Source organism: Macaca mulatta, chromosome 7, assembly GCF_049350105.2.
Source record: "Macaca mulatta isolate MMU2019108-1 chromosome 7, T2T-MMU8v2.0, whole genome shotgun sequence".
Taxonomy (NCBI): Eukaryota; Metazoa; Chordata; class Mammalia; order Primates; family Cercopithecidae; genus Macaca; species Macaca mulatta.
Window position 1 is genome coordinate 163,106,900 of NC_133412.1, and position 25,285 is coordinate 163,132,184.

The following is a 25,285-nucleotide window of genomic DNA, read 5'->3' on the forward strand; positions in this document are numbered from 1 at the left end:
TAGGACACTTAACTTTCTCCTTTAAAAAGGGAAAAGAGGGAGTTAATAGAGGATTTCATGCTACAGGGCCTCATTTACTATTAGTTAGTTGGTTAGTGCCTTCTTGGTATTCCGTAAGCTAAATCTGTATTATAATTCCTAATTTTGGATGGAGACACTGAACCCTAGAAAGTTAAACACTCAGTATCTTGCCTAGGACCACACAGCAATTTAGTGGGAGGCCTAGGCCCAGGCTGAACAGACTCAGAATTCCAATTTATTGTTCATCCATTGAGCCACAGTGTTTCTCTACCTTTAGTTATATTACAGGAATTAACTTACTAGAGAGCCCTTGGAAGGTTACAGTAAACACTTTATTTTGTGGTCAGGTAATTAAATGTGCAAAGGTCCCTTACCCTCTATCCAGCCATTACCTATAGGACATTCCTATTTGGCCAGAAGTGATTTGTTGGCTTTGTAATATAGGCAGCCTTTGTACATCTCCCTCTGTAGCTGCTGAAATCTTGGCTTGCACCCAAATGCCCCACTTGGGTTTTGTTCAGAAAAGATTTCCTCCAGCTGCTTTATTTGTTCCACGATTACATGTATGAGCTTCCAGAATGTATAAGATCACAAGTCAAATGAAAGGCTTCAGCTCCCAGTTCACATAAAGAGATAAAATTTGAAACCAAGGAAACAACAAAACTTGGCTAAATGAAGGGCTAAGCATAAATGAGGCTGAATAGTATTCCTGCTAAAAGGTCAGGACATGCTAAAATGCTCAGGGAAAACAGACACTATAGGGTAATCATAGGATCTTTGTGCTATATTTATGGTCACGTTGGCAAAGGGATTCAGACTTCCCCTTTAGCATTGACAATTCAGGGCAAAGCAAGCTGAGAGAAACCAAAAGCAAATTTGGATCTAACAATAAACAAAACAACCACATAAACAGGGCTCCTGTTTTAAGAATTGGAAGACTATATCCCAAAATGAAATTTAGACATCCTGGAGATCGGCCATCATTCAAGTCAGGAGCCTTGGGATCATCATAAAGAGACGCGGGTCTAAGGCAAAAGGCTAAAGTAAAAGGAAGAGGGATAGCAGTTATTTGCAGCAGATGGAATAGTCACCAAAGAACACGCAGAGAGAGACCTACAGGTCATAGGGCATGAAAGGAAAATGACCTCTAGTACAAAAACGGAGAGTTTGCCAAAGGATACCATTGAATGCCAAAAGAGTCTTTGGAAATTTAAAAACCTGAAGTTGGTTCCATGATCTCAAAATAAATACTAGAAAATACTTAGGAGTGCACAGAAGCCCTAACATCAGTTGTGCTTCCAACACATCACACATGTTTATTTGTTGTGATTAAGTTTACAGGATTCATGAGAACACAGTCTTGTTGTATCATAGATGGGACAACTGTCATATTCAAAGAAGATCAAATACAACGAGACCTTCAGAAAATTTTGCACAAGCAGTGAAGATATTCTTACTTGAAGCAACCTGGACCAAAAGTCAATCAGTTAATCTTTAAAAGTCTGTTATAAAGGGAAAAACCACACACAAAATGGAGACACACTGTTGTGGATGCTGTCGTGTACCACTCAGATCCTCCAGCTGCTGGAGTGTTACCTGCTGATTGTTCTCAGCTAAGAACCTCCCGAGACTCACGCTCAGCCAAAGAAGTTCGCCTTGTTCGAGATAATGCCCCTCCCCTGGGGAGTAGCCCACATCCAAGGTCTGATCAACACAGGAGGACGAGTTCCAGTGGCCTCAAACTCCATCTGTGAGTCTGTTTCCCAGGAGCCCGGCCTAAGACACATACATAACTTAAACATTTCATGTTAAACTTAAAATAAGTTTCCTATCTTGGTTTCCTGAAAGTACGAAAACTTAACGACCACTGGGAAACAATCTCGATATGGACTCTCTCTAGATTTTTTATTCCTCCCACACCACCTCAATCTTTTAACAGCTATTTTATCCATAGCTAACATGACATATTTTTAAAAGCTTTAACTGTATTAAAATATACATAATATAAAATTAGTCATTTTTAAGTCCACTCACATTGTTGTACAACCATCGTGTAACCCATCCATCTCCTGTCCCCTGTCCCCATCCAGAACTCTCCTCATCTTGGAAAATGGAAACTCTGTGCCCATTAAACCCCAACTCGCCATTCCTACCTTCTCTCTAGCCGCTGGCAACCACCCTTCTCCTTTCGGTCTCTACAAATCTGACTACTACAGGTACCTTACTGATAATATTTTAAGTCTTTCCATAGCCTACAAAGTTCATTTTCAGGAAGAAGCTGCTGTCTTTTTGTACTTTTACATTCCATCTGTTTGCCTGATATTTAATTAAATTACATAATTACAATAACAAGTTCAACTGGCACAAACAGGCTTGGGAACAAACACGAGCAACAAATAGCATAAACAGGTTTAGCAGCAAATAAACTCAACTAATTGGAGTAGAAGTGCCTGAGCGTACTAGAGAGAAGCCAGTTACAGTTCACCACGTTGTGGGCATCCACTGAACTGCTCGGCATAGGGTCTGGAAGCTTCCTTTAATCTGGTGAATTGGTTAAGAAAGCTTCTTCTACTATATAAAAATATATATTGTTAGCACATGGTACCTACTACATGTCAGGCATTGAGCTAAGCATGTAACTTGCATTATGTCACTTCATGCCCATAATCATGTGAGGTGAATATTACCATCATTCTCATTTCATGCACCAAGAAACCTAGGCACAGAGAGGCACCTAAGCAATTTACCCAAAGTCACACCACTAGGAAGTGGCGAGGCTGAGATTTTCAAGGCAGTGTGACTCCAAAGCCTGTCCTCACTTCACCTGCCACACTGGCTCTTAAAATGAATATTAAATAAAAGGGATATCAAGAATAAAAATACAGAAGTGATCCTTTGTTTTCTATGGCATCATATAAAATGACAAAATGTGTCACATCCGATTTCTTTAAAAGACTAATTTAACAAACAAGGGTGTACTTACATCCTCACAACAAAAGAATGTAGGTAGTACAATCTGCAATTGTTATTTGTTTACATAGGAATGATTTCAGATAATTAAAGACAGAAGAGTTAGGCAATATTTGTAAGGAAAGAACTGAAGTCAGACATCTTAATTATGCTCTCAGATTAGCACAAAAAAGAGAGTAAGCTACAAACAAAAAAATGGAAAGTTTATACACTATAATAACAGCTAAATGTGTTACATCTTAGGACAACTCTTTGAATCAAAGAGAGAGAGAGAGAGCAAGAGTGCCAGCACATCTAAAATGATTCAGAGTCAGATAGCAAGTGCTTAATTAGAGAGGTCTCATTACAGCCATCTGTATCAACACCCATATGGAAAAAACCAAACTATAGTTTTAGTAGAGGTATTTCCCCCAAGAAGATAAAGCATGAATTTGTGGTTGTCTCTCAAAAAAAAAAAAAAAAAAGAAAAGAAAGAAATCTCAAAGCAGATATAGACACATTTTTTTTTTTTAAAGAGGCATTTAAGATTGCCAAATCATAATGAGTAGAAGAAAGCTCCATGTAATGGCCCACAGGAGAGCTGGGCAGAGAGAGGGGCCCGCATCCTACAGGGCAATGTGGTAGCTCCTCTCCACATCCACTAGCAAGAAGCTGCCCATTGCTCCCCTCCTCATTCAGGATACTGAGCTATAAAGACAGCACCAGAGATTCCCAACAAAGCCACACACAGCCAAGAAAGTCCTCTGCAGCAGTTGGCTCTTTTTAGTACCGGCAATCCATGAACTGGACATCATCAGATACATCCCTACAATCCAGTTGTCTCCCAGATGTCCCGAGACAATTGCTGTTTCATGGAGCCGTCTAATCTCCATGTACAATTCTTGATAAAATATTTTCCCTGATTGTCCAAAAGATGCCTTAAATACTTGAATCCACAGCCCAAATTGCCCCCATAGTGAACCCCACACCTGCTCCTCCTCCCCATCCTCTACCGTACTGACTGGAGCCACCATTCACTCAGGCTCCCAGGCCTCCTCAACTTCTCCATGTCTATCCACCATGCATCCTGTCACCACGATCCTGTATATTTAGACATGAAATATCATTTGAATGCACCTGCTCTTCCACCACTACCTTAGCTTAGGGCCTAGACTCTTGCAATGGGGCCTCTTAAGAGTGATCAGGAAGCCTCAGTAGCTTGGTCGGGGGTTTGATACACAATCTCCTCATTTAGTGAGCTCCAACTTCCTATCTAAATACCATGTTCAATTCCTGCATCACCCAGGTCAGAATCCCTGGAAAAACGGGGAAGAAAAAAGGGGACGTTCCCTTAGCACTTTAGGCATGAGGAATTTTTAGTGTCCCACTTACAGAATGAAGAACATCAGGTAATACCAAAAATTCTTTTGTAGCCTGAATAGGACAGCTTTTCTTTTCTGTTTAAATAAATGTTAGGCCAGGTGTGGTGGCTCGTGCCTGTAATCCCAGCACTTTGGGAGGAAGAGGCAGGGGAATCACTTGAGCCCAGAACTTCAAGACCAGCCTGGGCAACATGGGGAAACCCCATCTCTACAAAAAATACAAAAATTAGCTGGGCAGGGTGGTGTGCACCTGTAGTCCCACCTACTAGGGAGGCTGAGGTGGGAGGATTGCTTGAGTCTGGGAAGTTGAGGCTGCAGTGATTGTGCCTCTGTTCTCCAGCCTAGGCAACAGAGTGAGACTCTGTCTCAAACAATACATTGTATTGTGTATATTTAATGTATACAACATGATGTTATGGGATACATATCGATAAAAATGGTTACTATAGCAAAGCAAATTAACATATCCCAACTAACTACTGCACATAGTTACCAATTTTTTGTTTTTGTGGCAAAAGTAGCTAAAATCTACTCATTTCGCGTGAATCCTAAACACAGCACAATTTTATTACCTGTAGTGCTCATGCTGTACATCAGGCCTCTAGGCTTGTTCATCCTACACATCTGCTACTTTGTATCCTCTGACCTCTATCTCCCCATTTCTTGGCATGCCCCCACGGCCCTGGTAACCACTGTTTTATTCTCTCTGTAGATTTGACTGGGTTTTTGTTTGTTTTTTAGATTCCACATGTAAGTGAGATCATGCAATATTCGGCTTTCTGTGTCTGGTTTATGTCACCTAGCATAAAGCCCTCCAGGTTCATCCATGTAGTGACAACTGGCAGGATCACTTTTAAGGCTGAGTAATACTCCATTGTGTATATACACCACAGTTTCTTTATCCATTTGCCCAGCAATGAACTCTTAGGTTGTTTCTGTATCTTGGCTATTGTGAATAATGCTGCAATTATCAGCAGATATCTTTACAAGGCAGTGAATTTTATTTCCTTTGGGTATATTCCCAGAAGAGGAATTCCTGAGTCATATGGTAGTTCTATTTTTAATTTCTCTCTCTCTTTTTTTTTTTTTGAGACAAGGTCTTGCTTTGTCATCAAGGCTGGAGTGCAGTGGTGCAATCTTGGCTCATTGCATCCTCTGCCTCCCAGGTTTGGGCAATTATCCTGGCTTACTCCCCCAAATAACTGGGACTACAGGCGTGCACCACCACATCTGCCTAATTTTTGTATTTTTTTTGTAGAGACAGAGTTTCACCATGTTGCTCAGGCTGGTCTCGAACTCCTGAGCTCAAGCAATCTGCCCACCTTGGCTTCCCATAGTGCTGGGATTACAGGCAGGAGCCACCATGCCCTATTTTGAATTTCTTTGGAAATCTCCATACTGATTTCCATAATGGCTGTATCAACGTACATTCCCAACAGTCTACAAGAGTTCCCTCCTCCACACCTTTGCCAATATTTGTTATCTTTTCACTTTTCGATAACAGCCATCCTGACAGGTGTGAGGTAGCATCTCACAGTGATTTTGATTTGCATTTCCCGGATGATTAATGATACTAGGCACCTTTTCATATACCTGTTGGTCATTTTTATGTCTTCTTCAGAGAAATGTCTATTTAGGACCTTTGCCCATTTTTAAATTGGGCTATTTGTTTTTCTACTATTGAGTTGTATGAGTTCTTTATCAATTTTAGATATTAACCTTTATCGGATATCTGGTTTGCAAAAGTCAGCTTATTTTCAAGACCCTTTTATCCAATCAACAGACTGTTTCCTTTTGGCAGTCTCTTAAACTACCGTGATTCATTCTGGGCAAAGACAGAAATGCCTCCTAAGTAATTTCTCCTAGTTGAGAACTACAAGGATACTACTTGGGGCTCCCAGCACAGTTCCCTCCTAGAGTTCTCCTGAGAGCGTCTGAACTGAAGCAGAAAAGACAGACCTAGCTTTCAATCTCAAACTCTGCCTCTTACTAACTATGGGCTGCACTCAAGTTTTCCAATCCTCTGAGTGTTCGTTCTTACAGAGAAAAAGATAATGGTATTTACTTATAGACTTGTTTATTTCAACAGCAAACAATAAAAATCAACTAAGGGCCAGGCGTTGCCTTGCTCATCTGGATTCAAAGATGCATTTCACAGCTCTGCCCTTTGGGCACTCCTAGTCAAGTGGCAAACAGATACGGGCCAAAAAGTGCTATAATCATGACACACGAAGAAGGAAAGACTGGTTGGAGGGTGAAGAATTGAAAGGGCACTTACTTGAAATGAGGTAATTATGTAAAAACATGGTTCCTGATGCCTGGCTCACTTAATAAATGCCTTTGGGTTTATTTTTTTTCAACACCCTATGTGGGCTTATAGCTGTTACTGACCTGGTCTTTTTTTTTTTTTTTTTCCTGAAAGTTCCTATAAAAAAATCACCAATAGGCCAGGCGCAGTGGCTCACGCCTGTAAATCCAGCACTTTGGGAGGCTGAGACGGGCGGATCACGAGGTCAGGAGATCGAGACCATCCTGGCTAACATGGTGAAACCCCGCCTCTACTAAAAAATACAAAAAACTAGCCGGGCGACGTGACGGGCGCCTGTAGTCCCAGCTACTCGGGAGGCTGAGGCAGGAGAATGGCGTGAACCCGCGAGGTGGAGCTTGCAGTGAGCCAAGATCGCGCCACTGCACTCCAGCCTGGGCGACAGAGTAAGACTCAGTCTCAAAAAAAAAAAAAAAAAAAAATCACCAATAAAATGCTGGATGGTCATTGGTTCCATTTTTGGAGAAGCTCCTGAGTAACTAACTGTAAGATGTCTTCTCTGAAGCTCTGTCATCCCTGACGCTTGCTCCTCTAATCCTACGTGAATGCTGTGGAATCAGCGCTCACCAGTTCACCAGTTCATCTAGAAACGGGGCAGGTTTCTTAAATTTCTTCCCACCTTCAATAAGAAGGTTTCTCAGAAACTATAAGTTCTGAATTACAGCCTAGACAGGAAAAGTTTGCAGTCTGGTGTGCAGAGAGAAAATGATATGCTTTTATTCTAATACTTGATGATTTTTTTACTACTGCATCTCATTATCTTATACAAGAGAATAAAAAGAAAGGAGGCCCTAGAAATAATAAAGTAGAAACCAGAAATTCTGATATCCAGCTTCTACTTGTGGAGAAGAAACTAAATAAATAACTTGGATCACAGATGCTTTCAGAAAACATCTAAGTTAGCAAACAGAATCTAATGGTACAGGCTGTGGCAGTTTTAAATGATGTCCACAAACGCTTTGATGTTCCTCCCTTCAAGAGTGGAGCCCGAGAGCCTTCCCCCTAAATGTGGGCACTGGGTGGGGGCTACATCTAGGCTCTGCCTCTCCTGGCTCTCTTGCCACGTAGTGAAGACACTCAAGCAGCCCTGAGGACAGGGCCATGTGGTAAGAAACTGAGGCCTCCTGCAGACAGGCACTAACTTGCCAGGCATCTGAGTGAGCCACCTCAGAAGCCTTCAGATGACCAATACCTTGACTGTAACTTCATGAGAGGACATGAACCAGGATGACCCAGCAAAGCCACTCCCAGATTCCTGACCCACAGATCCTGGAGAGACACTAAATGTTTGTTGTTTTAATCAGCTGAGTGTCAGGGAAATTTGTTACTTGGCCACAGATAACTAAAATGCAGGTCAACAGGCCAATAGGCTATGACTGACGAAGGGTTTTTTTGTTTTGTTTTTACACAAGGTCTCACTCTGTTGCCCAGAGTGAGTGCAGTGGCGTGATCATGGCTCATTGTAGTCTCAACTTCCTGGGCTCAGGTAATCCTCCCACCCCAGCCTCCCAGGTAGCTGGGACCACAGGTGTGCGCCACCACACCCAGCTAATTTTTTGTTGTTGTTTTTTGGAGAGGCAGGGTCTCCCTGTGTTGCCCAGGCTGGTCTCCAACTTCTAAGCTCACGCGGTCTGCCTGCCTTGGCCTCCCACTCGAGCCACTGCGCCTGGCCAATGATGAGGTTTTTGTATTCAGGATAGCATAGTTTTCTTAGATAAAAAATAATTCTCTTAATTGCTTTCTCTGGAGCACAGAAATACGATATACATAAGTGTGGGTGGTGACAAGACACCAAAAGTTCACACTAGTTCTTTACTCAGCACTTCACGTCCTTCACCCCAAAGAAAGAAACTCTAGCTTAAAATACTAGAATTATATGACTCGAAAAAGACTGGTGGATTGTGACTTATTAAGAAACAATTTAAAGGCCAGGCGCGGTGGCTCAAGCCTGTAATCCCAGCACTTTGGGAGGCCGAGACGGGCAGATCACGAGGTCAGGAGATCGAGATCATCCTGGCTAACACGGTGAAACCCCGTCTCTACTAAAAAAATACAAAAAACTAGCTGGGCGAGGTGGCGGGCGCCTGTAGTCCCAGCTACTCGGGAGGCTGAGGCAGGAGAATGGCGTAAACCCGGGAGGTGGAGCTTGCAGTGAGCCGAGATGCGGTCACTGCACTCCAGCCTGGGCGACAGAGCGAGACTCCGTCTCAAAAAAAAAAAAAAAAAAAAAAAAAAAGAAACAATTTAAAATAAGGCCTATGGCAAAGCAGCTAATAATGAAAGCAAATATCTTATCACAAAATTGTAAAAATCGGGCAAATAAAGCAGAGTAATCCCTAGCCAAAATTATTAGATAACAATGAGCTCTGAATTTCATCACGTGTGGTGGTTTGAGCACTTACATAATTTCATTTATTTAAAACTATAACTTGCTATGGGTGATGTGAATTAGTCTTCAAAGGTCCAAGGTGTTAGATCTGCAAACAGAAGAAAGGGCATTTTCCTCTCATTTATTATTTATTACTTTTCTCTAGAGTTAAATTCTCTTATTCACAAATATTTCTTGTATATCTAATTTCTGCCAGAATTAGAATGGGAATGAAATGGCAGAAACTATAGTTGCCTCCTCAAGGAACTCGCAGAGGAGACTCGCGTTTCTCACATGAGCATGACCTGTGGGGGAATTTTACAATAGGAATGTATAGGCCCATTTCTAGAAACTAGAAACTCAAATGCCAATGGCGAGGGAATAGGACCTGGAGATCTCTGTTTCTGATGCTCAGTCAGTGTGGAGAGCCACCAGGGTGGGCAATACTACAACACAGTCCATTTACTCTGTCATCAAATATTTACGGAGCACCTGAGCTGCACCGGAGGCGCTAGGTGCCAGGGGTGCCACTGTATGCCAAAAACCAGGTAACCTGAGGTTAGGAGGAGAGTCAGACACGTGAAGGGAGAGGTGAGGCTGTTCCATCATAGGCAGAAGAAACAGGGAGAGGAGGGCGCATGAGGAACACTCTGATCACGTCTGCCAATGTGGAGTCATACCATGCAGTAGGCTTGATTAGTGAAAGACAGAATACATAGTATAGCCATGCATTCTGAGCTTTTTTATTTGAATGAGACCAAATTGGCCCTCTGTTACAGTCTTCTCACTTCATTGCTGAAAACTCTAGATGTTGACCTCCTCACAGTCAAGCCCCAAAGGAGGGAATAGAACTGAGGTCCTATGACTCTGGTTCTAATGTACTTTTTCCTTTATTGGCTCCTTTGAGGACTAAAAGATGTCTTCAGGGCCGGGTGCAGTGGCTCACACCTGTAATCCCAGCACTTTGGGAGGCCAAGGCAGGCGGATCACCTGAGGTCAGGAGTTTGAGACCAGCCTGGCCAACATGGTGAAACTCCATCTCTACTAAAAATACAAAAATTAACTGGGTGTGGTGGTGGGCACCTGTAATCCCAGCTACTTGGGAGGCTGAAGCAGAAGAATCACTTGAACCCAGGAGGCAGAGGTTGCAGTGAGCTGAGATGGCACCATTGCACTCCAGCCTAGGTGACAAGAGTGAAAACTCCATCCCAAAACAAACAAACAAGCAAACAAACAAACAGTCTTCAGGAACCAGAACAAGGCCAAAGTGCATTTCTCAACCATTCTAAAAAGCTTGTGTTGTTACTATAGGCATACTACCTCACATGCTGTCAATCTGGTGTGTTTTTGAAAAGATATAATCAACCAAGAAAAAGTAAGGTAGATGTGAAAAATGTCTTTGAAGCTATTTCAGTTGCTACTGTTAGAAAATGTTTGAATTTCAACTCTACTAGGCATAAAATAAGCTTATAGAAAACACTAGTTTTGGAATCTGAATCAATGACCCAGAAATAAATCTTGGAGAGGGATAAGTGAAATTCTGAAAGAGTGGAATCAAAGAATATCAAAGTATTATTTCCAAATGGTTTGTAAAAATAATGTTTCTGGGTTACAATGTGAAAACATTTTAAATCTCCAGGTATTAATAATATACTAGCATTTTGTAACATAATGCTAGCCAGTTAAGGAGTAAATTTCCTTCGAAGGGGTTTATTACTTGAAGTGACTGAAGGATTTTATTTTACAGTCTCCCCAGTAACAAAAACTCTTCTCCATTTTCAGGGCCTTTGCCATCTGGTACCCACTTCCACCACTTTTCTGAAGTCACTCAAAGGTCAACATTTTGTCCTTGTCCTAAACAAAACCAAACTCAGACCTCTTATTTCTTAACTTTTCTGTTCTTCCTGTCATCTTGAAACACTGTCTTCTCTTTGCTTCCATGAAACTGTAAGTTCCCGGTTCTCCTCTGACATTCCTTTTCTGGCTTTCCTCCTACCCACTGACATCCTCTAAAGCCACCGCCTATTACACTTCTCTTTCTAACCATCCATTTATACTATTATGACACCTTGATTCCCTACTCACCTCGGCTCTCCGTCCTTGGAACTAACCTTGACAATTCTTTTCACATTGCTTCCCAATATCCAGTAAGCTACTGAGGCTACCTGATTCTGTGTTAAGATCTGACCTTCCCTTTCTAAGATTGGACTTAGCCTTCATATGTCTACCTCCTTTACCCTAGAAACAAGACCTCATCACTTAAGCCTCGGTCAGTTACTTAGTCCTCTGGTATCTGCTGCAGCCTGCAAACTGATGAAGACCTTTCTTACCATGTCCCTTCCTTGCCCAAGAATCAGTACATGCCCTGCTGAATCCAATCCCAGTGGCCCTTACCCGCAATGTCATTCCCCTTTGCAAGTTGCTATGGTTTAACTGTGTACCCCATATTTCATGTGTTGGAAACTTGATCCCCATATTCCTAAACTGATGAGAAATGTGGTCTTTGGGAGGTAACTGGGATTACATAAGATAACCAGGGTGGGGCCCTCATGAGAGGACTGTTGGCTTTATAAAAAGAGGAAGAGAGACCTGAGCTGACATACATGCTCTTGCCATCTCTCCATGTGATGCCTTCTGCCATGTTACGATGCAGCGAGATGGTCCTCCCCAGATGCTGGTACCATGTTCTCGGACTTCCCAGCCTCTAGAACTGTGAGAAATAAATTTCTTTTCTTTATACATTGCCAAGTCTCAGGTATTCAGTTATAGCAACAAAAAATAGACACAGACACAGACCAAATTTAATTCTCTGTCCAAAATTCAACATGAAATTCCTTCTTGGATGAATCTTTCCTTACCTAATCTCCTTCCACAGTGAATTTTAGTTTCCTCAGCAGTCACATCTGGATCACACTCTCTCACACTCACTGCAGCTAAAAGCCAGTTCTTATAGAAACCATGGTATTGCAGGATCAGCAGAAGGGTCTCCATAAATGTTTGCTAAATTGAATTGAATTATATTGCAGCGTTGCCAAAATTCACTTTTAATTATATAAAGATGGAAAGAAAATAGAAAGCACATCCTGTTTCAACTGTAACAGTTATTATTTTAATTTCTTAAACAGTAACAATGGAAACAGATACTAAAAGCATTTTTTTTATTAGAAAAATCACTGGAACAAAATCTTTTAAACATTTTTGTTAGTTTTCTTTCCTCTAACACTTGTGATATATTTTATGACTCTGAATATAGAGGGGATTTTTGGCATCTGAGGAGCTGAGGACTGATGGCAATGGGCAGTCTCACACACACGAAGGATGAATTGTGTCCAGAAAACTGTGGGTCAGAGAGATATCTTCCACATGGGAAATGAATTCTGACAGAAAGCTCCCTGGTGGGAAATGAAGGATGACTTTGAAAAGCTAGTAATCATGATCAAATTTTAGTTGTGTTGACTAGTCTGAAATACACACTGCAACTACAATACATAAGTTGTTCTGAAAAGAACTTAATTATGCAGAAGAGGAACAAAAGATCTCATAAAATTTAAGCATTCACATCATCAAACATGTTAATGTCACAGATAACAAGTCTGTCTTACAAAATAACTGATGTCAGAGAGCACTTTAGCAGGTTTCTAAACCTTACCTCCTGGAGAAGGTAAGAAAAAGTGAGCTCTGGGTTAGGTAAAACTAGCAGGAAGCTGCTATAAGAAGATAGAGTGTTCAAAATCGTAAGTAAAATTAAAATTACATGTATGCACTTACATCTAATTTCTTCTGCATTCTTTCTATGTATATGTGAAACGTTTCCATACATTTAGTAAGCATTTAATGTGCATCTTCTATATGCCAAGCACTATCCAAAGCTCCAGGTAGCTGATGATCTCTGCCCAAAAGGAATTCACAGCCAACTAGGGGAGTTCACAGACTTAGTAGAAAAAAAAAAAAAAAAGAGTAAAGGACAGGAAATAACTAAAAGGGAGGAAATAATATGAAATGGAAAATTTTAGGCTTAATCCTAAATTTATTAAACTAAGAATAATCCAACAACTCAGTGTTAAAGAAAGTCAGCTAAGAACTCTGCCAACTTGACGACAGATTCAGTTTTCTGAAATTCTCATGTCTGAATGGGTCAAGCTAAAAGACAATAGAGAGTAATAGTTCTGAACATATTAAGATGCCGCAAAATAATGACTATAGATCGGCGGTGTACAATCTTTTGGTTTCCCTGGGTCACACTAGAAGAAGAATTGTCTTGGACTACACAGAAAATACACTAACACTAACAATACACTAACACTAACGGTGCTTGAAAAAATCGCCAAAAAAACTCATAATGTTTTAAGAAACCTTACAAATTTGTGTTGGGCTGCACTCGAGCCTGTCCTGGTCACCAGAGCCGCGGGTGGACAAGCTTGATAGTGATGAAACAACTTTTAGCTGTTTAGCTAAATAAGAAACTGTCCCAATATTTCTTAAGAGTATAATTATTGATACTTTCCTAATATTTTAATTATAATCTAATATTTTAATTGTTTTTGGCAATACTTTCAACATTATAAAAGACATTTAGAATTACATTGTATCACGATAAAACAATTCTGAAAGAATAACAGGAAATCATTACAGAAACTCTGGATAATACACAAGTGGTCTGAAGTGATCTATATGACCAACTCCTAACAATTCTACAGGAAATATTACACAAGAAAGAAAATCTTGGAATTAAGCAACAGGCTCTATAATTTTAAGAAAAATAGAATGAAATTCAATTGCAAAAGCAAACTTGTTTGACCACCTGGGATGTTCTCCCCTTCCTTGCCAACATTTGAGCCTCTCCCATCCTCTGCAGGCTTTCTCCTCTCACCCCAGCAACTGTTCCCCTTTTCTAAACTCATTGTTGGTTTGCTGCTGGCACTAGGCAGTGAATGAACTTCTCCATATCCCCAGCAATGGGGATGCACCCTGAACATGATAAATATTTGTTGAGCATATGCTCATTTTATGTTCATATATCTGTGAATATTAATGAATACAGCTGGTTGAGAAAAAAAGGACCTAGGATGAAAAATTGGCAATGCTACACATTTTGCCTGATTTTGAAGTATTTCTGAAGAATTCAATACAGCCAGTACTACTTAATCAAGTAAAAACTAAAAAAACCATTCCAATATTTTTAATTATTTATTTATTTATTTATTTTTATTTTTTATTTTTATTTTTTTTTTGAGACGGAGTCTCGCTCTGCCGCCCAGGCTGGAGTGCAGTGGCCGGATCTCAGCTCACTGCAAGCTCCGCCTCCCGGGTTTACGCCATTCTCCTGCCTCAGCCTCCCGAGTAGCTGGGACTACAGGCGCCCGTCACGTCGCCCGGCTAGTTTTTTGTATTTTTTAGTAGAGGCGGGGTTTCACCATGTTAGCCAGGATGGTCTCGATCTCCTGACCTCGTGATCCGCCCGTCTCGGCCTCCCAAAGTGCTGGGATTACAGGCTTGAGCCACCGCGCCCGGCTCCAATATTTTTAAAACTGAAAATTCATTTATTCTGAATTTTAAAAACTCTTTAAACTAAGATAGCAAACAAAAGATCATCGAACTTTTCTTTAACAAACCCTTATTTGCATCATCTTCCACTTTTCTTAAGCTTATTTATAAAATTATTCTAATATAACCAATGAGGAACACTATTTAATTTTTAAATAACTAGCTCTAAATAGTGCATAATTGTCCTAAACAAACAGGATCTACATCTTTATGGAATTCCATCCCCAATACCCACACACTTAGCCTATTTTAAATGTCCCAGACCCAAGCTCAGATATACTCCCTTTAACACAGGAGTATGTCAGAGGCAAAAATAACTGCATAACCGAGCCATACTAACAAATTAGTGATTATATGAATGAGTGTCATAGGCAAGGCTAGTACAGGAAGCACAAGTTTCAGGAACTGTTGAATGGCCCAATGGTCTACCCTAAAAACAGTTCCTCTCCCATCTGTTTGCTGATGCCCATGCTTCTTTCTCTTTTCCCTTTTCTTTCCTTTTTCCTTTCCTTTTGTTTCCTTCCTTTTTTTTCAGATGGGGTCTCACTCTGTTACACAGAGTACAGTGGAGTACAGTGGTGTAATTATGGTTCACTGCAGCCTTGACCTCCTGGGCTCAACTGATCCTTCCACCTCAGCCTCCCAAATAGTAGCTGGGACTACAGGTACACGTCAACATGCCCAGATAATTTGTTTGTTTGTTTGTTTGTAGAGACAGGGTTTTTTCATGCTGCCCAGACTAGTCTCGAACTCCTGGCCTCAAGTGATCTACCTACCTGGGACTCCCAAAGTGCTGGGATTACAGGGATGAATCACAGTGTCCAGCTACATTTCTTTAATATTAAACTAACAGACATAAGACTTAAAATACAAATATCCCTATGTTGCCAGTGTTGTTTGGTGCTTCCCTAGAGCTTGTGCCCATTCTTGGTCTCCAGGGTCCCTGTGATTTGGGAGGGAAGGATCCCACTCACAGCTCCAGAGGTTATACTCCGCCAATCAGCAGGATGCCTTCGGTGACTAGTTCTCAGATTATTAGATGCTCCTGGACCTAATAATTGGCTCAGGGGTGTCCTACAACCTTAGAGAGAAGCCAAGGGCTTGTGACCGTCCTGAGTACAGCAGCACTTTCAGCTCAGGTTGGTGAGGTTACAGGTGTGAGACCGAGAGCCGCTGCAGTCAGTGCTGCATCCTTGGGAGGAGTCAGTCAAGATCATCACCGACACGGGGCAAGGGCAAGGCTGAAAGAACACCAGAGACCTGCGGCCAGGGGCCGGATCAAATTGCACCAAAGGCAATCCCACTTCTGCGTGGTTCTGTTGTGAGAGTCAACAAATTCCTTTTATCACCTAAAGCAGCTGGAGTTACAATCAGCCACACGTTATATCCTGGGAAAAGGCAACAGACTGATTCAAAATTGCATCATAAAGTTCATATAAGTCGTATCTGACAGAGCCTCTCTTGAAATCAGGTGTTGATTTAGAGACTGACATACGAGTCCTGGGCGTCTGAAGAGGGAAGAGATGCTATGGGGAGAGAGAGACACACATACTTTATTTGAAAAGGATGGCTGGAGGTCTAAAAAACATTTATTTTTATTTTTGAGATAGGGTCCAATGCCCAGGCTGGAGTGCAGTGGAACAATCACGGCTCACTATAGCCTCAACCTCCCGGGCTCAAGTGATCCTCCCACCTCGGTCTCCAGAGTAGCTGGGACTACAGGGACCAGCTGGGACATGCCACCATGTCTGGCTTATTTTATTTTTTTTGAGATGGAGTCTTACTCTGTTACCCAGCCTGGAGTACGGTGGCGCGATCTTGGCACAGTGCGGCCTCACCTTCCAGGTTCACATGATTCTCTTGCTTCAGACTCCCAAGTAGATGGGATCACAGGCGCCCACTACCACGCCTGGCTAATTTTTGTATTTTTTAAAAATAGAGATGGGGTTTCACCACATTGGCCAGGCTGGTCTCGAACTCTTGACCTCAAGTGATCTGCCTGTCTCCGTCTCCCAAAGTGTTGGGATTACAGGTGTGAGCCACAATGCCTGGTCTGAGATAGGGTTTTGCTATATTGCCCAGGTTGGTCTAAAACTCCTGAGCTCAAGCGATCCACCCGCCTCAGCCTTCCAAAGTGCTGGGATTACAGGCATGAGTCACCATGCCTGACCTGACAAAATTTTTAAATATTAGGCTGCAATTTTGTCTGATCCTGCTTGGCTGTCAGAGGACTTGTGTTTTAAAGGAGATGAAGTTCAATGATAGGATTTTAGACACCGTCAGGGATGGTTGGAAAGTCATTTTTGGGCAGGGGCCCTTCTGGGCACCCCTAAATGACACTGTGTGGCAACAGCCCCTTCTGCTCCCTTCAGATCCAAATTGCCCTCACCAATAATAGATTCCCTTCTCCAAGCCCCAATTACACGCATGGTCAGGGCCATACAGTAGAACCTGTTGCTCCCCTGCTTTAAATTCCTAAAGTCAGACCCCATGCCTTTCAGGGTCTACCCCCACAACGTGGCCTGTGAGGCCTGTGGGACAAAGCTGCCTCCTGCCCTCTCCAAGGCTCCCCTCCAGCACCTGCAGGTTCTCCCTCTTAAGATTCACCAGCAACTTCTCAGAGGCATCGAGAGTGTTTCCTCCCCAGGGTCTTGCACACCATGCATCTTGCCTAAAATGCGCCCCTAAGCTCTGGGCCTACACCCTTGTCGCTTGGCTGACCCAGCCTTAATCTCCTTGTCCAGGCTGAAACGTGTCTCCCTCAGAGAAGCCACCCCCGCTCCAGCTCAATCAGGCCCCGGGCTATAATCATTCATGATGTTCTTTGGTTTTCTACAACAGCAGGTAGAGAAATGTGTCATTATCTCATTTTAAAAAATGTCTTGTTTATCTACTTTTTTATTTTTATTTTTTTGAGATAGAGTCTCACTCTGTTGCCTAGGCTGGAGTGCAGTGGCACAATCTTGGCCCATTCCAACCTCAGTCTCCTGAGTAGCTGGGATTACAGGTGCCTGCCGCCAAACCCAGCTAATCTTTGTATTTTTAGTGGAGACAGGGTTTCACCATATTGGCCAGGCTGGTCTCGAACTCTTGACCTCAAGTGATCTGTCTTGGCCTCCCAAAGTGTTGGGATTACAGGCGTGAGCCACCGAGCCTGGCCTGATCTTGTTTTTAGTGTAATTATTTACACAAGGTCTATTTTCCTGAGTAGATTATAAAGTGAGTATGAAGCCAGAAACCAGGTGTCCTGCTTCACCACCAGCAAATAGGACCGGAATTGCTGAATGATTCCATGATTTCTGGTCACTACTGGTGCTATACCTTTGTCTTGCTCTTTAGTCAGCGACCCTGCCTTATATATGCATTCCCTACGTTTATTACCATCTGGTGTATAGGTAACCCAAACCTAAAATCAGTCATGGATGACCTCAGCCAATCCCTGGTCCTCCCTAAACCTCACCTCAACCAATGGAGCTTCTGCTGGTGCCATCACCATGTTAATGCGTGGCCTTTTCCAGAATCCAGAAATTTAGAAACAGTATAAGGAAAGAAGTGATGAGAAGTAGGGTGGGCTTTGGAGAGCTAGCCCCAGGGAACAAGCTCCAGTTAGGGCTGTTCTGTCTCCAGGGTGACCCTGCAGCCCCAACACAACTTTGCATGGCCTTAATCTTTTATTTCACTTTATCCTATGTGCTAAATAATCTACCCTTGCTTGACTTAATATGCATTTAAGAAGTATTTTGTTTTAATAATGCAAATGCCTCTGCAAAGATTAAGGAAGTTATCAGTTATGTATATGTTAGTATGAATTAGTTAAATCAAAATACTTCTGTACTAACATCTAACTGAGATCTGCTACGCCGAGGAAATGAGAGTTTTGCTGGGTTGGGGAAACAGGGAGGAGGCAGCTGGTGACTGTGGAGGACACTGGGAACCCTCGTGGCAGGAAGGCACTGGAGTGACCTTAGCACCCAGAAAGGCAGAAGAAAGTTCCCCCTGCTTTTCTTTTGTATCTCAACCCTAACAGGAGCCTTGGACATCAGGGTATGGATGAACCACACTAGGGATTAATGATGCCTCATGGGCAAACCTGGAAAATTCAGTGCCATTCATTACATTGTTGGACGCTACATTCCAGGTTCCAGATTCAGCTTCCCAATCATTTGGAAACCAATCCATTCTTAATTGGGGGCTGTACTTCCTTTGTCTCTTCCACAGGGGAAAACCCTGAACTCAGCCCATAATAGGCATGCAATAAACACCTGTTTAACTGATAGATTAACAGTGTGCAATCTCATCATTAAGTCAAGTGAATATGGTTCCTGAAGAGAGACTGGCAAGACCAGCAGGACTAATCTAAAATAAAGGTTTCTCTTGCTATGATATGGTTTGTAAGTTGGAGTGGTTTGCACTTCAAATTATGTATATTTAAACCACTATTACATACAGGACTATATGGTCCTCAGAAAGAGTTTATAAAGATACAAAACATTCCTATTAAAAGGAAAGATATGTCAATTTTGTATGAAATTCCATCAAATAACAGCATTTACAAGAATACACCAAGATAAAATACTCCGTAGAGTTAAGCACAGAAACTGTAAAACGCTTCTCCTGAAAAGAATGCAACTGGGGGTCCCAGGTCTCTGGAGCACAGAGTGAACACCTGTCTTCAGGGATGTGGCCAGCCTTCTGCACCTAGAGGAGGCCAGCTCTGGCCACCTTTACACTGCAGTTGCTTGTTTTAAGTGCTCTGTATGCCAGATTAACGTATTTACATTTTCTGTAGCTGAATAAAGACAAATCAGCAAACTAAGGATAAAGACACTTCATATTCTACTTTTGAAGCCCATTTGACATAAAGTGCTGTGACTTCCCTCATAGGGACCAATTATAAATCAGAAGGAAAATGACATACCCTTCGTGAGCATGACACCAAGATACTGTGCAAACTTGCTTTCTTACAGAAACAAATAGGCGCACACTAGGTCTCATTCTAGCATGTTAAAGAAATACAGCTCATCTGTAATTCCAACGCTTTGGAAGGCTGAGGAGGATCACTTGAGCCTAGGAGTTTGAGACCAGCCTGGGTACACGACTGTGTTCCCAGCTACTTGGGAGGCTGAAGCAGGAAGATCACTTGAGCCAAGAAGTTTGAGGCTGCAGTGATGCGTGTTCACACCAGTGCAGTCCAGCCTGGGTGAGAGTGAGACCCTGTCTCAAAACACAAAAACAAAAATAAAAATATCTCTAATGTACTTGGTCCCTCCCCTTCATACTTTAAAAATGTTAAATCTAGCTTATTAGAAAATATTAACCAGCTCACTATCAATGATACAGTTTTGCTGAAAAGTAGTGGCATGGAATTCATTTTAAAAAGGAGTAATCAGATCTCAGCAAAATCTAATGTATTGGGGGCTCCTGCCTGGAGGTCACAGAGCTTGACCCACTTGTCCTTATTACATAATGTCTGATCACAACTGTAAGACATTCTCACTTCCATGAGGTTAAAAAAAAATTCTACACACTCATGTAATGTTACCAGAATTAAAGGATTCAATGAGAAAGATCTGCCACTGTTAAAAGCATGAGTTATAGAATCCACAGGACCGAGTGTGCGTTCTGGCTGAGAGGCCACGAAAAGTGACTTCGCCTCTTTCTAGGCCCTGCTTCCCCAGCACAAGATGGGGATGGTGACGACGACTACCTTGGGTTGCAGTGAAGAGTAAAAAAGCACAGAAAGCCTTTGGTTTACAGTAGGTGGTAAAAACCTTTAGAGAGTATTATTTATGATGACAGCATCCTAAGAGACCTCACAAATAATCTAGTGTCCTAACTCCCAACAACAACTAGACCACATATCAAGCTCTCTTCCCAAGTGTGATAAGGTCTGGTGAGTTCCCAGAGGCCTTGTTTTGGGATAAGTCGTCAGCAAGGAGCTGCAGTCATTCTCAGGGAACACAAAAAGCACAGGATTCTCCTTAGAGTTTTACCACCTGAGAAAGGCTTGAAGAATCCTTCTTTCTCCTGACCAGATGGAAGACAGAATTACCAAAGGAAATACGGTGGCTTGCTCATTCCTCATGAACAGTGAGGTTGCTGGAGTACACAGAAGATATTCCCAAATGTCTCAAATTCCCAGGTAATGCCCCCTCAGCATTATAAACATAGGTGTTTAGCATCTGTTTTCAGAATCGATGAAAATTAACTGTATCTTGAATTAGACATTAAGTTAAAATAATTTTAAGTTAATCTTAGATTAGGAAAATACCAGAGCACTTAGTCTGCAATAATTTCATGATCTATCTACTATCTAAGAAAGGTAAAACCTTGAACATCTCCAGTATTTCTCCCAGGAAGGTAGGTAGATACACCATTTTCCTGTCAGAATTCTTGTTTGATATTACAGGGCTTTTATGGGAAGACACTATCCTCCACTCTACTAAAGCCATATAAGAATCCAACAGATGTTATATGACTCATAGCAATTCAATAATTCCAATTATAAATGTCCCTAAACTGATCACAAAAATGTATTATGTAATAATTAATACATACAAAAGAACATATGTAACTAATAGGTATATTATGAAGCTTAATAAAAGCAAAACTTGTGAACTCACCCCCAATGTCAGAACTAGAAAACTAACAAGATTATCATAGCTGGCTGGGAGCGGAGGCTCATGCCTGTAATCCCAGCACTTTGGGAGGCTGAGGTAGGCAGATCACAAGGTCAGGAGTTTAAGACCAGCCTGGCCAATATGGTAAAACCCCGTCTCTACTAAAAATACAACAACAACAACAACAAAAATTAGTCAGGCAGGGTGGCAGGCGCCTGTAGTCCAGCTACTGGGGAGGCTGAGGCAGGAGAATTGCTTGAACCCAGGAGGTGCAGGCTGCAGTGAGCTGAGATCGCACCACTGCACTGCAGTATGGGCAATAGAGGGAGACTCCATCTCAAAAAAAAAAAGATCATAGCTACCACTGTGTTCCTTCTTGATCTGAGCCCTGTGCCACATGCTCTTAAGTACTTTCCTGAACTTTTCATTTCTCATTCTCTTGCTTTTCAATATATTTTTCTTCCAAATATGGATCTTGAAATGTCTATTTTTCAGTTTGGTTAAACCCTGCGGAAGTCTTTGAGACCTTTATCTCCACGTGGGTCCGAAGTTGGCAGACAGAGTGCAGGAGGGACTAGGCTGAGATGGCTCAGCTGTCACCATGCTTCCCTAACAAGTATTACGTGCTCCACCACCCATCTCCCAAGACAAACTTCTAATGATTCTCTGGTTTCTGCCTATGGAAATCATAAATTTCCCTACATTCTCACTCAATATAGGCATCTGTCTGTATAACTGTTGTCTAAAAGAGGGTAGAGCCTTCTGCCAACCCAGGATGAATCTCTGCACGGTTGTTTCAACGGGAGGACCTGGGGCTGACCATCTCATTGGTGAGGAAGTCTTCCTGCCTGGAGGAGAGGCAGCAACAACCTGGACGCATTCTAGGCAGTTAGCGTGAATCCACTGCAAGTCCTTCCCCAGCTCCTCTTTCTAAACAAGAAAAGAAGCAGAACCTGACTGCCTGGCTGACCATACGATCCAATCAATACATGTGCTACTAATCCCCATAAACTTCCTTCAAGTCCTGTTAAGGATCATGATTTCCTTACTCTTCTTCCAGAAAGCCATGCCTCTGGCAGCATCCCATTCTTGTTGAATAAACTATTAAAAACTGTGAAGGATCTGAAGATGTAGCCTCCTTGCAAGCTGCCACATGCCACAGGCTCACAGATCCTGGCAGAAGACCCAGGACTACTGGGTCAGAAATGAAGGACTTTACTACTCATAGCACAGCAAACAGCAAGAGCATCGGCACATTTGAGTCAGTCCCTGCCCCAAATTTTCTGGGCTGATGCAGCTGGGCCCAGAGGGATGCCTGCATGTGCAAGTGGCCGCATCACAGAAGAAGAACCTTGAGTTTAAGCAACCAGGAATTAAAAAAAATTTTTTTGAGACAGAGCCTCCCTCTGTTGCCCAGGCTGGAGTGCAATGGCGCCATCTTGGCTCACTGCAAACTTCGCCTCCCGGATTCAAGCGATTCTCCTGCCTCAGCCTCCTGAGTAGCTGGAATTTTTTTTTTGTATTTTTACTAGAGACAGGGTTTCGCCGTGTTGGCCAGGCTGGTCTTGAACTCCTGACCTCAGGTGATCTGCCCACCGGGGCCTCCCAAAGTGCTGGGATTTCAGGTGTAAACCACAGCGCCCAGCCCAGGATCTTTTTAAATGGTCATTAAGCAAGCCCTTCCATTGCTCCGGAAGGAGACACTATCTCTGTCTCTGAAGGCTGTTCTCTATAAAAACATCCTTCAAAAGATATTCTGGAAAAAAAGGGCAGCGAGTGCCTCACTCATAAACCATGTGGAAATGAGAGAGGCCTGTGCAGAATAGGTTCCCATCGTATGTTATACGTCAATAAAATATTTATTTAAAAATATTTTATTATATGACTGTTTTAATTTTGTCTTGAACACAGAAACATCAGTCATATTTACAGAGCCTCTTGGAGGAGTGTGTGGCTGTGTGCAGCAAAGGAGTCTTTAAAAGATGGGTGTTTATTAGTTGGCACATATGAGGTTGATAGGTTCAGCCATTCAGAAGTTTTGAGGGAATCTTTCTGGCTTTTTTTTTTCTTTTGAGCAGGGACAATACTTTTTCTCTGTAATATGAACTTGAAATTTAATGACTTAAGGACGCTTAAAGAGCTCTTAAAGAAATTTAATTAATGATTGTAAAAGACTTAAAGATCTGCAGTGAGACAGAACTAGAAAAATACTGAAAGTTGTAGCCAGAGTCTATATGGCCAGCCAGTCTCCTGGCATGAGGTAAGCTCATCGTTACAGTGATGCCCCACTTCACATTATCCTACAATTTGCACCTTTTCCTCCCAAATCTGCCAGTTTTCCCATGTTACTAATGTACTGACCTCTCCTTTCTATTACCCAGTAATTTATACCTTTTCTTTAAGTCCATCATATTCCCTGCATTACTAACATACTGACCTCCCCTTGATATTATCCTGCAATTTACACCTTTTCCCCCTGACTCCATCAGATTTCCCATGTCACTGCTAATGTACTGACATCGTACAATCTGTGCTGCATTTCTTGCAATTTGTACTCATTTTTCAGAAAAGGTGGGGAAGAGTTGCATTGTTCCTGTGTCTAGGGTTAAAGGACAGAGACTGCTGAGAGTGGGTTCTCTGGATCCCACTGCAGCCCTATGACGGGGCTCCGATTTGGGAAGGCTAGGCAGTGATTACATATGGTGAGATGGACCCTGAACTGATGGCTAAGTAATTGATAAAAAGGAAGATGTAAATTTTATCATCCATCCCTTTAAGAAAGCTTCAGGGGCTCCAGAGCATGACAAAAAGTCTGTAACAGCCTAATTTACATTACCATATTCTTTTCCTTTGTGTTCTTATGAAAAAGATGCCTTCTCATATATTAATTCAACAGTTTCTCTCCATTTGTTCTATTGCTATTTTCCATGTTTCCTTCTGGCAGCCTACACTGGGTCTTAAACAATTCACAGTTGATAAGATAAAGGGAGGCAGGGTTAAGAACATTCCAGACCCAGAAAGCCACACATGCAAAGGCACAGAGGTAAGGGTCTAAACCTTTAGAGGAAGCTGAAATACTTCCTCATGGCTAGGGTACAGTGCAAGTAGGAAAGAGTGCCTTGTGCAGGGGTCTGGGTAGGCCTCCACTGACCCGAGGCTTTAAGCAGGGAGAGTACCGTGCTCCTCTTTGAATTCAGAATAACCTCTCTGATGGTAATATGGAAGATATGTCAGAATGCAGATGATGCTGGAGGAATGGAAACAAAGTGGGAGAGTAAGCAATATGCTCATAAGAAAATGAAGGCAGGTAGTATGGGCTGAATTGTGTCCCCTGAAAACTCATATGCTGAAGTCCTAACCGCCCAGCACCTCAGAAGGAGACTGTAATTAGAGATAGGGTTGTTAAAGAGGTGATTACATTTAAGTGAAGTCACGCAGGTGGGACCTAATCTGACTGTATCCTTATAAGAAGAGACTGGGAGACAGATAGACACACACACATAAACACACACACACACACACACACACACACACACACACACACAGAGGAAAGAATATGTGAAGACACAGAGAAAAGGTAGCCATCTGCAAGCCAAAGAGAAAGAGCTCAGAAGGGACCAACCCTGTTGCTTTCTCAGATTTCTATCCTCCAGAACTGTAAGAAAATAAATTTCTGTTGTTTAAGCCACTGTATTAGTCTGTTCTCACACTAGGATTAGTATGTCACACATAAAGATGTACCTGAGACTGGGTATTTTATAAAAGAGGTTTAATTGACTCACAGTTCCACATGGCTGGGGAGGTCTCATAATCATGGCAGAAGGTGAAGGAGGAGCAAGGCACATCTTACATGGCAGCAGGCAAGAGAACTTGTGCAGGGGAACTCCCGTTTATAAAATCATCAGATCTCGTGAGACTCATTCACTATCATGAGAGCAGCATGGGAAAAACCCACTCCCATAATTCAATTACCTCCCACTGGGTCACTCCCATGATATGAGAGGATTACAGGAGTTCAATTCAAGATGAGATTTGGGTAGGGACACAGCCAAACCATATCATTCTGCCCCTGGCC

At 42.2% G+C, this 25,285-nt stretch overlaps 1 protein-coding gene across 6 annotated transcripts in view; it reads right to left on the reverse strand.

Annotated features, from left to right (window-relative positions):
- Positions 1 to 25,285, reverse strand: part of EFCAB11 (EF-hand calcium binding domain 11) — a 168,036-nt gene that overhangs the window by 61,311 nt on the left and 81,440 nt on the right. Inside the window, exon 6 of one of the 6 annotated variants that reach the window (XM_015144362.3) lies at positions 11,650 to 11,756. The exons of 4 other annotated variants lie outside the window; for them this stretch is intronic. In XM_015144362.3, the coding sequence (XP_014999848.2) occupies positions 11,650 to 11,756 (107 nt within the window). Of the gene's footprint in view, positions 1 to 11,649; positions 11,757 to 15,100; positions 16,117 to 25,285 lie in introns of those variants that run through there. One more of the 6 variants, XM_077941604.1, reaches the window with a different exon arrangement.